This window comes from Buteo buteo, chromosome 3 (genome assembly GCF_964188355.1).
Source record: "Buteo buteo chromosome 3, bButBut1.hap1.1, whole genome shotgun sequence".
NCBI lineage: Eukaryota > Metazoa > Chordata > Aves > Accipitriformes > Accipitridae > Buteo > Buteo buteo.
Window position 1 is genome coordinate 19,640,626 of NC_134173.1, and position 17,264 is coordinate 19,657,889.

The window sequence follows — 17,264 nt, forward strand, 5'->3', positions numbered from 1 at the left end:
GATGGGCATGACTGGAAGTACACAGGGCTGCAGAAGCACAGAAGCTATTCCATTGTAATAATACATATTCCTCAGTACTCAAGACAGGAATTACTGTAGGTATCAGCACAGTGCTCTAAACCCTGGATTTCCAGAGAGAACAGCCCTTCTGATCAGATGCAGGAACTGTAAATTTCTTGAGAAGTTCAGGGCTGACCCTTATAAGTCTTACCCAGGGTTGTTGTTCTTACCCTAGATAAAGCTCTAAAAGGAGTTTTGCAGAGTATCCTATGTGGGATTTTCTCTTTCAGTAGGGCTGTCATTTATTCTCAGTCATTTTTCTATACAGCAGCTAGAGGTATAATGAGGTATTCGTAATGTAATTGTTTGGTTTCTCTTTATGTATAAATACTCTCATGTATCCTAAAGGCAAAGTGCAAAGTTCATATGGGCCAGCAGGAGAAGAGACTGATGTTGATCCTTAACAAGCTCTTCGAAGAGCACCACCAGAAGGGATCAGGAGCTAGCATGGTAGAGCATTTGCTGCCATTTGTTTCCATTTGACTGATGAACTGCTTAGTAAGTTAAACAGCTTGTGAAGTTCAGTAACATGGTTGGGAACTTACTAAAACCAGTTGGCTGCCTTTATGGAACTTAGCCTACAATTATGAAATAGCAGCTAGACGCAGGTCCTAAGCCAGATTTCAGAATGTCCAAGGTTTTGTATGCAGCTCAGTTTGTGTAATTTCTGTCCATCACAAATAACATATTCAGTTCCCAACTCGACCTGTGTGTAGGCTTTTATAGGGGCTGCAGGTGGGAGCCCCTGACCCTCCTGTAAGAGTGGACATACAAATGCAGTCAGGGTGTTAACAGACACCACTTTTCAGCTGTTCTTCCCACACCAGGTGGGAGAATAGGGCTTGAGGCAGGGAGTACGGGAGAAGTAATGTTTGCCTTGGGAGGCAGGAGAAAAGAGGAAAGCAGAGTCCCAGTTTGGGGCTGGATCTGGGTCTGATTTAGGAGCGTGAATGATAGGAAATGTTTGGGATCTTTGCTTGCAGGTGTGGGGAGTGTAGTAGTTCATAAAGGTAATGCCAGTCAGTAACTAGCCCGTGGACAGAAAAAAACCCCAAAATTTGTAAGTCACCCCTTAAACTAATAAACTCTCTGGGAAGGGTAAATTTGTTTAGCAAAAAGGAAGTCAATAAAGTAAGAAATTTATCGCTCACCAAGGATAAAAACATCTCTGCTATATATATCCCCATTTGAAATGGATACCCGATCAACTTCATATAAAATGCTTGAACTCGGGGCTTTTAATGAACATTCAATTTAAAATACCTAGTCCTTGAATGATTTCAAGAAGCTAATGCTTTTCAAGGTCTCCAAGGACACAAATGTGAAAAGTCACTCAGGAAGATATGCTTGGATTAAATTTATGTGATAGTCAATGACTGAGTCAACATCAGCTTTGCCAAGTGTAAATCTCTCCACTTTATTGACGTTCCCATTTCCTCCATGTTCGGAAGCATGTTCCTAAAGTACATAAGGAGTATACAGACTGTGCTACAGGTGTCATCTCATACACATCTAACGTTCAAGGATACAGAGCAGCTACTTAGTCAATAATTCTTCTGATGATTCATCCTTCATTAAAAACAGCTTTAAACCAAACTACTGCAGGGACTTCGTCTGGGCAAATGTTTTTATCTATTGGGATTAATAGATGTTTTTCCTTTGAGTTTTCTGGGACCCAGGGCAGAACTTAGGTGTTTTAGAGGGCAGCTGGCATATGTTTCTTCCATTGAAAATATATGAACAGGCATGTGCTACTTTGATTTCAACAGCTGCTCTGCTTAAGGCCCTTGGAAGGTTCCCTTTGAACTATGTCTGCATTTAAAATACTTCAACACCTTAGTAAGAGGTGTTGCTCTTGAAAAGAATAAACTCAGCCCTTAAGATGTAAAATAACATGGGGATAACATAGCACACAGACAGAAAGGTAATCTGCAAAAACAGATTGTCCACTTGCTGCCATTTCCCTATATTTTAGCACGAAAACCTCACCGACAGTACAACTGCCTGGCTGTTCTCCATGGGTGTACGCGCAAAGGGAAACCTCCTCCCTCATGACCCCCTGAGTCAGTAACACGGAGCTCCGACTGATTGCCATGCTGCTGAATCAGGCCTCGAGGGCGGATCTGCTGCGCCTGCAGGAAGCAGCATTTGGTTCTTCACCAAACCCCTGCACCACGCAGATGGCCCTCCAGGTTTTGCTGGAGGATGCTTGTGTGCCTTTACGCACATGCAGAAGTAATGAAGTGGCTTGTAAAGGGTCTTGGCCAAATGAACTGGCAGGACAGAGGTGCCCCTGCCATTAATACTGTTTCTAGGGAAAGTATTTCACAATACCTTTGGTATGTTGGTGATACTTTTCTTCTACTCAAAGACCAAAGTATGCTTCTAGCCTCAGCCCATTCTGTCAAAAAAGACCATTAGTGAGTATAGGCCTAAGAATAACTGCTTCTTTGCTCCACATATTTTGCTGTTTTCCTCCCCATTTTCCTTAAGGCAATAATTGCAAACTGTCACTTCATGCCAGCGGATTTTTTTCCTCACTTCTAGCTAGCAAGACCAAAGTAACGCAGCAAATGCCATTGCACTTCCCTTCTGACCTCTTTTCCAATTCTCTGTGCCCTTGGACAAACATAATGCTTGCCAAGGAAGCAAATCCCCTGCTGCTGCTGCTCAGGTGTAACATAGATGGACTCAAAAGAAGAAAAGTAGAGTGTAAATCCTGGGGTTTGGGGTCCTTTCTTCTCTCATTCTGTGTGAGAGACTCAGGCAAATCACTGCATGTGTTAAAACACCAGGTCCCTCAACTTATTTCATAGGCATTTGTGTTTTTCAAAGACTTCTACAAGAAAAATAATTCATTTGCCTACCATATGTCATTAATGTATTTGCTTCTTTCCTGTTGCTATGTTATATGCTTGTATTTAATAATGTACTTTCTTTCTCGTAACTCATCCAGTTCTTCTTTTCTCCAGTAACACATAAATGCTCAGTGTATGGTGTATGTCTCTGGTGTCCTGTTGTATTTGATAAGTGAAAGGAGATAAGGGTTTATTATATTGTTCTTTCTTTCAAGACATGCATGTTACCAATTTTGAAATAGTTTTTAAGCTGTGATTGTAATAGTGATATCTTCTGGAAAGAATCATCAGGGCTTACTACTAAATATCAAAAAAAAAGCCATCCCATGCAGAGCAGGTTATATTTGGCATGCATCTACTGGCTAAGAAACATATCCGATTTGGCTCTTTGGTTCGGAAAGAGGATTAGCCAATGTCTGACAGCTATTTTTCTATTTGTGGAATATGAGCTTATTCAGTTTTAAGGGCTTTTTTTAGGAAATTGGCTTGTACCTGTGTAAAAAGGTTCAGCACAGTATATCATTAATAAAATAGAATTTGTGCAGAGAAGGTCACTTCCCAAAACATTTTTGTGGAATTTGGAAATTTCAGGAGGAAATTAAGAAAATAAAACCTCACATACGTAAGTTGGTGCCCCTGGAAAGCAAGTAGAGCATTGTGTTTGTTTCATATCTCTTTGAATAGTGAATAGATGGTTGTTAACCTTCTATAGCCCCTATATCAATATGACCACGAGCAATCTGTGCCTAGAAATGTGTTTACATGGTGACTCTAAACAAATCCTTATCTTCTCTCTGAACCTTTTTTCTCTGTGTCAGTGTTTTGCTGCATGGCAAGCATATTTGTTTACTGAACCATGTGTATAGTAGTATCATTTGTATTTAACACTATCTTTATAACTGTTTGCGCTGCTAGCTGCTACACTGAAGCAACCATGCTGTTCTCAAGGCAGTCAACCCTTGATGATTTAGATGGACCAGACACTGTTCCTAAAACAAGTGAGCGCGCTCGACCTAGGCTTCGTAAAATGCAGAGCATGGATATGTCCTCCTCATCAGCTGACAGTGGCAGTATAGTGTCAAGGTGCTTAACTCATGCATGCTTTGTTCACTCATTTACCCATACCGTTATACTTACTGCAGGGTACAGAAATTTGCATTTGCAGATATGTGGTGTACAGAGTAGTTGCATGGTTAATGGAAGCTTTACTCCCCTCTGTGTTGTGGCACAATTCTGAGGTTCAAAGTCAGGGTCATAATCTAGGACTCATTTGCTGTTTCACTTTTTATTCTGTTTTTTTGTTTTGTTTTTGTTTTTCATCCTTAATTCATGTATTTTTAAAAGTTGTTCCATTACATTACACTGGCTGTCTAAAACCAGGCTGAAGTCTGTATTGATTCATCTAAAAAAGAGTCTGATTTTCAGAGTTAGCAAGCTGCTGGTTGTTCTTATTAAGACTGGAAGCTGGAAGTGAAGTTTCTCAGCTAATCAGTTATCCTAAATATGGACTTAGATGTCTAATTTTAGAAACTAAGATAGGCAAACATTGGCCCGGCTCTTTCAATTTTTAGTTTTCCCCATATAGGAAAGATTGCTAAATATGTTTTGATTAATTTACCATTGATTTACAGTCTATGAGGTGTTGGAATTAAGAAGGGGAAAATAGCTATGAAAAGATAGTGAATAATATTAATATCCAGTGCAAGAGAGAACTGTTCAGAGCCATTCACTCACTATTTAGCAGGTAAAACCCAGGGTTTATATGACATTGGGAAACAGTGTTTCAACTAGTATTATAAATATTATAAATATGAAACTTTATGGTATATTAGATCATTCTTTTTCAGCGTTTAGTGTCTTAACAAATTTTTGGTGTTGATCAGTTTTGAAATGATGGGATTATATGGTTTTGTGCATTTCAGCCAGGATGAGTGCTACTGTGAATCATCAAAAGACATCCTCATAATAGTGTTACAAGTTCTAGTTAAAAATCTGCTAGAAATAAAGTGATCTAACGTAGCTACAGTAAGTTTGAAAGCAGTGTGAAAGAAAAAGAGGTGGAACTTAATTTTTAATTTTGGCAGGAGATGGTAGTACCAGCTGGCTTTGCCAGTGCCAGTTTTCTTTAAAAGGTTATACTTTAGGTGAAAACATGGCCCCATTCATTTCATAGGAGCTATGTAAAATCTCATTTTGTGTCTGTTGAGATACAAGAACACGTGGCCAACAAAAGACACTGAGTTGATACCTATTGTCTAACCTATGGAGAAGGACTGGAATGGAGACTAAAAAGAGAGTGATGTTCGAGGGGAGAGGTGAAAAAATACTTGTAAGTGATGAAAAGGGTAAAAGCAAAGCCAAAAAAATATTTCTAAAATTATGGTGTCCAGATTCCCATCTGGAGTCATCAAGCTGCATGAATTTACATCAGCTGAGACTGTTGCAGAGCACAGAGCATTAAAAGAGAAAGTGATTATGGACATGCAAAGCTGAGAGTAAGCAAGGTGAACAAGCAGAGAACTGAACAGAGTGAATAAGAACAGTTGAAAAAGAAAAGAGGTAGACACAGAAGAAAAGCAGGCAGGTAAGGTAAAAAGGAAGACTGTATTGAAGAACGTAGGGCAATCTAAAGGTAAGCAAGATACCTGTTACTGGAACAGTTTTGTAATCTGGATTGTATTTCTCCATGTTAGCAATTTATTTGTTCTTTTATTTGGAATCAGGGTTGATGGGTGTGTTCAGCTCATGTTCCAGTTGTATACAGCACCCATACGGTGGTTGTTAAAAGCACCGTGTTTAGAAGGAACTCCATGGCTGCCTATCATTCACCATGGAGCATGCTTTAAACGGATGTAAGAGCAAGTCCTGATTCTGGTCAGAAACTGCTTGAACTACTTGCAGAAAGTTAGTGTAGTTTCTCTTGATGATTATATTAATTTGCCCTTTGCTGGTGTGAAAAGAGTGAATCACTGTGAGTTCAGTGGGATTGTCATTCAGGGGGTGGATGGACCCAGATGGTCCATCTGTGTAAGTGGAGATCATGATGATGTATTTTCTACCAGATTATATGAACTTTGAAGGCCTGGGAATGCAGTGGGGTTCCTCAGCTGTCTACATAATGGTACAATTAGCAAATTTGCTTGGTGGTGACCCTTGTAAGCCTCAACTCTCTCTCTTCATCCATCCCCAACAGTGAACCTACACAGGTCACCATGCTCTATTCTCGTCAAGGGACAACAGAAACCATTGAGGAGGTAGAAGGGGAGCATGAAGAGGAAGGAGCACCTTCTGCATCAAGGCCGGAGGAAGAGGAGGTGGAAGATTATAGCCTGGGTTCAGAAGGAGCTGCGTATACTCCCGATACCGATGTGCCATTGTACTCCACTGTGGATAGCAATGCAGAAGCTCCACCTTCCTATAGCAAAGCTGTCAGCTTTGAACACCTTCCCTTTGGCTCCCCAGATGACTCAGCTGGTAAGAGCCTCATGATGGTGAGCCCAGACGACAGTCGGACGGACAAACTTAATGATACGATTCTCCCTCCATTGACGCACGAGCTAACGGCTAGTGAGCTGCTTCTGAACAAGTAAGGACCTTCGACAGGGAAAGATTGTTGGTCCCAGTCTGTGAAGTTTTGTCATTACTTTGGGGTTTTTTGTCTCAGGACTAGCCTACAGTTTCCTATACAGACCTTGCACTAAGTTTGATTTAAGGGAAGAAGCTCATTTCCTGTGCAGTTGTTCTAATTACAGATTTCCAAACTGATTCAAATTCCTGTTGGAAGGAATCTCCGCTTTCTGCCCAGATACCATACCTAACTGTTCCAAGTAGCATCGGATTTCTGTGCTGCAATTGTCATGGGGTCAAGGGATTTTCTAAATATTCCTGGTGGAGAGGGCTTCTCTTCTCCAGGCAACTGTGATTTCAGATACATTTCCTCCAGGGCTATCTGGGAAAATGTTTCTCTTTTAATTATTTTGGATTACTATAAGGGAAATTCTGATCTTTGGCAGAGTTTTTTGTTTAAGCCAGTAGGAGCTGAGGGCTGACCACCTTGCTAAGTACTTTCATAAGGGATAGGATGCTCCCCTCTTTGCCCCTCAGCAGCACAACCAGTGTTGAGGTGGGGATGGTGCTGCTGCTCTTCCTCTGCTTTCCAGCCTGGCTGAGCTAGCGGAGAGCTTCCCCGAATGCAAGGACAAAATCTTAAACCATAGAAATGCCTTTCAGCCTGACTGCATCTGGAGAGAGAGAGGCTGTGCAGGTCTGACTTTGTAGATGCAGTGTCTTTTCTTCTGGTTTTCCATAGTAATTTCTGCTTTTCAGTGAGATTTCTTCTCAGGCCAGGGCACTCTTTATGGAAAGCAAAAAGAATTGTGAATGTATGTGAAAGTCACATAGTGATTTCTTGCAGCCTTTTATATTTATTTGAGTTAGGTAAAGGGGAGAAGATTGGACACATCTAATGCTCAAGGGCATTTATTAGGTTCTAATCTTATGTCACAGGACTATTCATAACATACGTCTCCTGGTGGACCTCTGGAGTTTCTCCAAATTCCCACCTGTGTTGATAAATCAGATATTAATCCAGACAGGGCCCCACCAGCATGGTGTGATTTACGTAAGATACATTGGTAGGGCAACTGTAGGAAAGCGATGCTTATAGAAGTTCTTGGGCCAGGCTGATTCTCTGGGTAAATTAAAAAACAGCAGAACAGTGCTTCTAGTTATTTTGCCTGAAATTCTTGTTTTCTGAGCTTTGATTCAGGCTATTTAATACCATATAATACCAAATCCCTTTTTTTTTTTTTTTCATTGAACTCAGCATCAGAATTTTGTACTTTTTCAAAAGGAAAAATAGTAGTAATTTAAAAAGCAGGTCTTGTGAAATTAATTTTCATTTAATTTACGGTACTGTGCTCCTCACAGGATGTTTCACGATGACGAGCTAGAGGAGTCAGAGAAGTTCTATGTTGGTCAGCCTCGAGTCTTGCTTCTTATTTATGCCCTGTACAATACGCTGGTGGCCCGCTCAGAAATGGTGTGCTATTTTGTGATCATCCTTAACCACATGATCTCTGCCTCCATGATAACCCTGGTGCTTCCCATCCTTATATTCCTTTGGGCCATGCTGTCTGTTCCTCGGCCAAGCAAACGTTTCTGGATGACAGCCATTGTCTACACTGAGGTATGCTGCTGTTTTTACAACCCCATTTCTAACCCAGAAAAGTTAAGTTGTAACCTTTGCATGGTCTCTTTTTTTGTTTTTGCTCTCTGGGACCAGGGGCCTTTGGCCCTTCATATTAATATAAATATTTGCTGAAATCCTCAGGAATTTCTGTGGTATGAAAAGGTCTTGTTTGTGTTTTTCTTCATTGCAATGAGCAATATCCTTCCTGACATGTAAAGCAGTTATGACAAGAACAGACCGCTTGCAAACAGCTACTATATAATTGGTAATCAAGAGACAGTATACACTGCTTGTGGTATCTCAGGTACCACTGAGCATCATCTGTTGGTAAATGTTGATTGACTTTATTACTGAGGCAATATGAACTGTTGTTCCTCTGTAGCAATTAATATGTTTGTTTATCTTCTCATAAAACTGACAAAGTAGTCATATTTCTCTCCTCTTAATGTCACATGCTTATAAAACACCCCAAGTGTGTTGTGTTTCTGAACAGGTGGCCATTGTCATCAAGTACTTCTTCCAGTTTGGCTTCTTTCCTTGGAATAAATATGTGGATTACACAAAAGATAAACCTTACCATCCACCCAATATTATTGGCATTGAGAAGAAAGAGGGTTATGTGCACTATGATCTTGTTCAACTCCTTGCTTTATTCTTCCACAGATCCATTTTAAAGGTAATCTGAGTACATGTAGTTTCTTACTTCATATTTAATTTTTAGTTTTAATTTTTTTAGTCACTCACGTGATACAGGAAAGTCATTCATTTGGATATTAGGAAAAATTTCTTCACTGAAAGGGCTATCAAGCATTGGAACAGGCTGCCCAGGGAAGTGATTGAGTCACCATCCCTGGAGGTATTTAAAAGATGTGTAGATGTGGTACTTAGGGACGTGGTTTAGTGGTGGACTTGGCAGTGTTAGGTTTACGGTTGGACTCAGTGATCTTAAAGGTTTTTTCCAACCTAAACGATTCTGTGATTCTATGATATCCTAACACAATGAATTTGTCTTCGCCCTTGTGAACACATGACTGAGCTTAGCAATGCCTATGATAAATACTGTGACAGAAATACAAGGTTGAAATGCTCTCTTCTTTTTCTGCTAGTGCCATGGATTATGGGATGAAGACGAGAAAGGGGACAGCTCCAGTAATAAAGAGGATACTGATGATGAGCTGTCTCTGACAGGAGGCAGGAGAGACTCTTCTGCCTCTTTGAAATCTGTCAATCTTGCAGCATCAGTGGAGTCCATCCATGTCCACTTCCCCGAGCAGCAGACCGCCATCAGGAGGAAGAGCTCTAGCAGCGTATCACAGCTTTCACACAGGTCCAGCTTCTCCTCACACAGATCTAAGAGAGGTAAATGTCATGGCATTTCTGGGATTTGAAGAATAATCATTCATTTCCCATAGGATCATCCTGCTGAAACCTTGTGCCGGTTGCTGTGGAGATCCCAGAGGCTACTGAATGCTGCTGCTCCTCAGTGAGGAAATATGATATGAACCAAAGTATCTTCACATTTGAACACACTCCAAGCCTTCTTAAAGTTCAAATGGAGAGCCATACTTTGTGATTCACTATGTTTTTAAGATGACATTATCCAAAAGTTCTGAAAGGAATGCTTAGTGTGGCCCAGATCCAGAATTTCTGGTTCAGCATAATCTCCAGCTAGAGGGAATGCAAAGCATGTGTATTTTTCATAACTACATTTGATGATACTTGAAGTGAGAAAAAGGTTTGATTAGGTATATTGAAACAGATTACTTACCCCATCTTGTAAAAAGGGTGCGCTTACTCTAGTCTGAATGTATATATTACCAATTGAGATGACTGAGTCAGATCAATCAAATACTTGCCTTTATTGCTAGTCTTCTCTTTTTATAGTTATTAATCAAATTTTGATATGCCAGTTATTAAACCTTTAGTGGATGCTCTCAAGATTTTATCATACTGGAAAAAAACCATAAGAATTCATTTCAAAGCTTCTATCAAATGTGGGACTTATACACAGGATGGAAGTCTCGAGGGTTATTACTTTCTAGTTTGTGTATTTAAACTTTGAATTTTAATTAGCTTCTCTTTCCCTCCCTTTTTTTTCAGGAAGTACCAGTACACGAAACAGCAGTCAGAAAGGAAGCAGTGTGTTAAGCATCAAGCAAAAATCTAGAAAAGAGCTTCTTATGGAAAAGTTTCGAGAACAAATGATCAAAGCCAAGGCCTTTACAATTAAAAAGTGAGCAATGTGAGAAGTTGTGTGGGTTTGGGGGGAGGTTCCAAACAGTAAAGCAATAAAACAGCATTTTAAAGAGAGCAGGTTACTCCTGTTTATTCAAGGGGATGAATGGGTATGTGTACAGTTCATTGTATGCAGATGCTTTCACTCTAAGTCCCACCAGCTGAAATTCGGACAATCAGCAGTTGTTCAAATGGCAACTTCCTGATAGAAAAGCTAAATATCCTGTGTGATCTTTGTTGGCTATGCATATTTCTACTGAACAAATTCTATTACAGTGGTTTAGAAGCAATCAGAACAAGGGACTGGTATCTGTGAAGCCATGTGAAGGGTGTCAGAGTAGATCTTAGATATCTTTAGAAACATTAATCATACCACACCCAGCCATTCTTTTCTTCAGTGCAAGTTACAGTGTTGTTAAATCACATTGCGGTCTATGTTTTTTTAGGACTCTCCAGGTGTATGTGCCCATCAGACAGTTTTTCTACAATCTTATTCATCCAGACTACAGTGCAGTGACTGATGTGTATGTGCTGATGTTCCTCGCAGATACAGTGGACTTCATCATCATTGTGTTTGGATTTTGGGCTTTTGGGGTATGTCACAGAGGCATCTATCTGTAAATCCTCAGTAGGACTTACATGCTGTAGATGCTAAGTATCATGTGTCTTCCTTCCTCGACCACTCTGTTGTATTTTCCTTTTCAGAAACACTCTGCAGCAGCAGATATCACCTCTTCATTATCAGAGGACCAGGTGCCGGAGGCATTTTTGGTGATGGTGCTCATTCAGTTTGGTACCATGGTGGTAGATCGAGCACTGTACCTCAAAAAGACTGTCATGGGAAAGGTCATCTTCCAGGTCATCCTTGTTTTCGGAATACATTTCTGGATGTTCTTTATCTTGCCTGGAGTGACAGAAAGGTATAACCCTTATAATCAGACAATATGGGTGGAATACGGATGCTCTATCAAGTTGTTTGTATTTAAATTTGAGATGGTTATAACTCAGCTTTGGAATCATGAACAGGTTTCTTCTTGATCTCATTTCTAAGCAGAATGTTGGAGTGCCTTTCCACAGCAATAACTGTGGCCAACATAAGTTTGAGGAAGAATTAATTATGTAAGTATGTACAGAAATATTCCCAACTTAGGCTAAAATGCAAGCAGGGGAAAGAGAACTTGCCTGTAATTGAATGATTAGAGCCCTCAGGTGAGACAATGTTGGCCTCTGATTCGGTTCCCTACTCCCAAGACTGCTGCACACTGGTTTAGAACAGTGAATAGAAAATGTCTCTCTCAGAGTAACCTACAATTTAGCACTTTCCTGGAATGTGTGAACTGTGGATTTAAATCTCCTTAGACTGAGGAATGTCTAAAACCCATGTCTCTTCTGAAGAGCAACAGTTCTCCTCCCCTGCTCCTGCCCCATGGGTCTGGAGGCAATGTGGAGGTGGTCACCTGCTGCGTGAAATCTGGTATCACATCCCTGGTCAGGTTCACTCCCAAATCTAACATTTCTCCTTGCATGGCTCAAGGCAGTTACCACCTCAGTCTGCACTGCAGAGGTGGTAAGGTTCTCTCTCTAGTGCTTGGCTAACTCCATTCTTAGGACTTGAAGTATTTACCTCACTCCATTGACTATACAGGGAAATTGAGTGTGTCACCTGGGCATATCTCACTTCATCAACAGTCAAGTTATTTTACTGGGAAAAAACAAAATACATGCATAGTGTAAAGAAAGACTGAAAGGTCTCATTTCCTCTCAAAACCAATTGTTTTATTTTTCCTCAGTGCAGTAGTAATTGTGCCCCAACTTGAAAAAGAAGAGCATTTTTGAAGTGGATGTCCTATCTACTGCACATTGAGAATTGATGCAAAACTTCTGGCTTTATTTGGTCACTTGAAAGGCAGTAAAATAATTTTGACTTTTTCTGTGCTTTTATGAAATTTATATCAAGTTGTTAACCTCAAATCTGCATCAGAAACCTCCTGTGTTCCTTCTAAGTCAGGCTGATTCTTAGAAGCCCCTGCAAATTTCTTAATGAAAATAGGTTTGCGGGATGTAATTGAATATTGGATCATGTCTGGCTCACAAATCCCACCCATCATGAGGCGTCTCCTGCAGTTCCACCATGCTGCTGAACTGCAGTTGGACATGGCACTTGTTCACCAAGATGGTCAGGGGGATGGAGCACCTGACATGTGAAGGGAAGTTGAGGGAACAGGGTTAGCTCAGTCTGGAGAAGAGAAAGGGAAGAGCTGTCTTCAGCTACCTATTAGGAGGGCATTGAGAAGCTAAGCTCTTTTCAGATAGGCCACAAGTTGGAAAAAAGGGAAATTCCAGTTACGAATGAAAAATCTTTTCACCATGATGGTAGTCAAACACTGGAGCAGGTTGCCCAGGCAGGTTGTGGGATCTCCCTCTTCAGAGATATTCAAAACTCAACTGGACAGGTGCCTGAACAATTTGATGTAATTAGACCTGATTCAAGCCGGGGACGGTAAAAAAGATGATCTTGGGAGGTCGCTCCAACTCCAATTCCTGTATGAGTTCATGGCCGTGGAGGTGCCCCCATGAACACAAATAGCCATTAAAGCTGCTGAGATTCAGTCCAGGTGTCAGCCCTCTCAAAAGCCAGGCAAAGCACTGTCTACCCAGGGCTCACAGAGGGATGTGCCATCTTAGGGGCCGAGGGCAAACTGTGTTGGGCAGCAGGACACTTCCAGCCTCCAGAGCGAGAGGGCACTGCCCAGAGCCTCCACTCTTCAGGAAGCCTATTTCCAGTCTCTGCCCTGTGACCCTGAGGTGACAACAGATGCTATTTATAGACTCTCATCCTGCATCTTTCAAATACTGTTTTAACGCTGCAGTGGGGTGAGAAACCAAGGGCTTTTTCACAGGATTTCAGGAGAGGGATACTGCCAGGAGCACAAAACATTTCAAGCTAATTTGGTCATACACAGATACAAAGCTCATCATTTTCCTTTATCTGTCTTTTCCATTACAGGAAATTTAGCCAGAACACAGTTGCCCAGCTCTGGTATTTTGTGAAATGTGTTTATTTCGGCTTATCAGCATATCAGATACGCTGCGGATATCCAACTCGTGTTCTTGGCAACTTCCTCACAAAAAGTTATAACTATGTCAACCTGTTCTTATTTCAAGGGTAAGTCTAGACCTACTGCCCTCCTCCTTTCTTTTGTGAAATAAGGATCTGTTATCATGAGATGTTGGGGTTATTCATGACTTCTCTTCACAGCCTGCTGGAAATAAGACAGTAGATTTTGTACAGCAGACTCTGTATATGCCATATGTCCCCTGTAGTCCACAAAAAAGTCAATTTCAGGAATGCAAATTTCAGAAAAATCAGTCCCCCACTCTGAATCCAGAAGCCTGACATACCAGTCAGCCATTCAGGTGCCTATGGAAGAGACATTTTTAATACTTCTAAGAAATCACTTCTGTGAACAGATAGGGGCTACACATTGTGCTAGAAAACAGGTAATGTTATTTGCACTGCAGTCCTAAAAAGTAGTAAAAGGCATCAAATCACAAAAAGATCTTTGGAGCAGGCTGTACTCAGCAGGTGAGAAGAATAAAGTGAAAGATAATACACGTGAGAAACAAGAGCTATGCATCAAAGAATGTTTCCTCTGTGTATCTTTTGAGAAGTGCTGCATATTTGAAACCCTTCAGGAGTTAGGAGTGTTAGTGCAAGTAACAGGCACAGTGTCACCTCGGAGTGAAAGGCGGTGTTAAGGAGGCATACCCCACCCTCCACTTACGCTGTTACCATGATGTTGTGATTAAGCCAGTTCAGAGTGTAGACTTATTTCACAGAAAAGCTGGAATAATTTCAGCCTTTTCCCAATATTTTCAGTATGGGCTTGTTGCATTCCAGTAGGAAAAGTTACAGAAAAAAGCTTTCTTCACATGAAATCGTCTTTGTGACCTGGCCAAGCAGAAAAATTTGGGACTAGTAAAGGGAGTGATGCACTTTGAACAGCTGCTATGTGCATGTTGGTTTCCTGTTAGCCCACCTTCTGCTGCTGCTTAATCCTGAGTCATAAAACCAAATTCCATATGCAGCTGAGGACTGCCCACCTACTGCAAAGAAGCCATGCACCACTTGTTGTAAGGAGGTATAAAATTCCTACCATCCTGTGGAAAAGATGTTCCTCTACTCTGCTCCCAGGTCATAGGAATTTGGGGATACAAGGAAGTGTCTCTTGTACCATCCCATCAGTGGCTCAATCACAGTTATTGGGCATAACGTTGTAAAAGCATGTTTATGGCCTGACAAGGAGATCTAGAGGAACATGAACTATGGCAAGAGTTACCACCCTCAAACCATCAGTACTAGCTGTGCAATCTTGGGATATGATTGTATTTATTTTTGCAAAATCTCCCACTAAACTGTCTTTTAACATTGGCTTAGTTCTCTTTCTTGTCATATATACAGTTACTGTGGTCATTTAATCTGATCCCCATTTCTGATGAGTTACCTGCTGTGGTTTCCCTTCAGGTTCCGCCTAGTTCCGTTTTTGACCGAGCTGAGAGCAGTAATGGACTGGGTTTGGACTGATACCACTCTCAGTCTTTCCAGCTGGATCTGTGTTGAAGATATCTATGCTCATATATTCATCCTGAAGTGTTGGCGAGAGTCAGAAAAAGTAAGGAAGCCCCATATGAGTGATCCGGGCCTCCTCTCCCCCATGCAGAACTGAAGAGAAATAATCATGAGTCCCTAAACAATTGGGAAATCCACCATAAAGACAGTTTGTTAGAAGATACACCTGGTGTTTATGTTCAGAAATATTCAGACTATTGGGTACTTTTATGTTAGTTGGCAGTCGCCGCCAGTGAAATTTCAGATGGCTTCTCTTTTGTGCCTAGCTGATTTTTCCACCATTAACATGAGCTCCACAAGCATGCGCCTGCTAGCTTAATTGCATGCCTGAATTTCAAGGCTGGGGTTGAAAGTCCTGGTATTCACACAGGCTCACTTTGTCCATAACAACTAAATGAGTAACCCGCAGTAGCAGGGAAGCTGTGGCTGAAGAGAAAGAAAGGTCAGGAGAAGGAAGAGCTTGTGCCTCCACAGTGTAGGTCCCAGGGACACCTGGTTCCTGTAACTGCAGAGGGAACTCAGCTGGCTCCTTTATCTCGGGAGAGCCCCTGCACATCCAGAACTGAACTGCAAGCCAGATAAACCCACCATTTGTCTGACTGAATTTCAGTCTCTTTAAGTCATTTAAGCTTCAGTTCAAATTAAACTTGCAAATTCTGGAGTCTTTATAACCACTATAAAGATTGCAACCATATGCTGGCTTATTTTGCCAATTTGAAAAAGAAATTAAGCATTCTTCTACGAGTGACCCAACCAGTCAGAAATTGTACATCTGCAATGAAACAGCTGTATTTTTAAGTGTTACTGACGTATTTCTACTTTTATTATAATCCTGTCTCTTAATGGCAATTACTTTCCAAGTGTGTCACTTAGATTAACTCAGAGCTGAAGTGCACACAAATCTTGTATATAGGCTTTTTCTGTATGACTTCCATTTCAGCCTTGAATGGAGTGTCATCAGAGGCTTCAGGAGTCAGTGAAATAATAATCCAGTTCCACTTTGAATGTCCATCTCACTGCATTTTTTTATGCTACAACAGGATCACTCTGCATTATGTGTAGCATTGATCTGACATGGGAAGATTTCCACATCTAAGCTAGCATGTGTGTGCTAATGCCATGTAGCAAAATAACCCATGACTTTATGAGTGTTGTTCAAGGTACTTTCATTCTCTCCATCCCTCTTTCACACTGAGTGGTATGCCTAAGTACTTTGACTGCTACAGGCTCTCTGAGCTGTTCTGTAACATCATTAAAGGTGCCTGAACTAATCTCATACAGACAAATAATATACCCCTGGTGATCTTGATATGATATTTTAATGAAAACAGTATTCTGTAGTGCAAGACAAATGACTTGATACCCTGCTTTTGAAAAGTAACTAATTTGTTTTAAATATAGCATTGTATTACAAATTTAATATTCTCCTAGGGCTTTATGGATTCATGTTGTAAAGCAAGAACAATTTCCTGAAAGCCAGATTCCTGGCGTGTGTTTGAGGTGCAGTGCAATACAATACATCTTTATTTTGCACATGCAGTATGCAGTGCATGAAAGACAGGATCCTAAAACACTGTGCAGAGTTAAATCCTGTAAGAGAATACACCAAAACAAATTAGAGTGCTGGTAAGGCATTTTACAGGATGGTGAAGCTATTGAAGCGTTCAATCATGAGGCCAATAACGGAGGGCGAGAGTTATGGACAAGGCAGAACAGACGTACCTTGTGATATGCTTTGAAAAGAGAAGGATAAAAGCAAAGTCACTTTTGGTCTCAGAAGCTAAGAAAGGGAAGGATGTTACATCAGCAGTGTCAAGACTTTGAACATTATTTAAATACAGTTGGAGTGGGATTCACTAGAAACAGATTGGATCAAGCCATGAACAACTCTTAGAAATACTGTCTGTGAGGTGTGAAATGAATGTGGAGATAGTGCAATATCAGACAATCCTACTAGTTGTGCATGTCAGTTGCTGGCAAACAATTTTTTTTTTCCCCTGAAATACAGTTTCCAGCGTTTCAAGCAATATGAGAGAAATTCTGCCTTAAGGAGCTTTGAGACAAAACTTTTTGGAAGGACAAATACAAGAAAGTGGGTCACTCCCAATAGCATTTTTTTGAACAAATTGTTGTATTACTGTTGCTGCTATTATTTTACATTTGGTTCCTGTGAGTTCATGCTTGCACTCATTCAGGCAAAAAATTCAACTTACCCTACCCAATTTTTCCCTTCTTTACGGTTGTGAAGAATCAAAACCACAGAGGTTTACAATATTTTTCACACCAGACA

General features: G+C 40.8%; 1 protein-coding gene across 2 annotated transcripts in view; it reads left to right on the top strand.

Moving 5' to 3' along the window:
- PIEZO2 (piezo type mechanosensitive ion channel component 2) overlaps window positions 1-17,264 on the top strand; it is a 312,188-nt gene that overhangs the window by 284,576 nt on the left and 10,348 nt on the right. For both annotated transcript variants that reach the window (XM_075022962.1, XM_075022964.1), the window contains exons 40-49: window positions 3,834-4,001; window positions 6,112-6,504; window positions 7,848-8,106; window positions 8,603-8,785; window positions 9,216-9,468; window positions 10,210-10,342; window positions 10,791-10,938; window positions 11,050-11,264; window positions 13,352-13,510; window positions 14,870-15,017. In XM_075022962.1, the coding sequence (XP_074879063.1) occupies window positions 3,834-4,001; window positions 6,112-6,504; window positions 7,848-8,106; window positions 8,603-8,785; window positions 9,216-9,468; window positions 10,210-10,342; window positions 10,791-10,938; window positions 11,050-11,264; window positions 13,352-13,510; window positions 14,870-15,017 (2,059 nt within the window). The remainder of the gene's footprint in view (window positions 1-3,833; window positions 4,002-6,111; window positions 6,505-7,847; window positions 8,107-8,602; window positions 8,786-9,215; window positions 9,469-10,209; window positions 10,343-10,790; window positions 10,939-11,049; window positions 11,265-13,351; window positions 13,511-14,869; window positions 15,018-17,264) is intronic.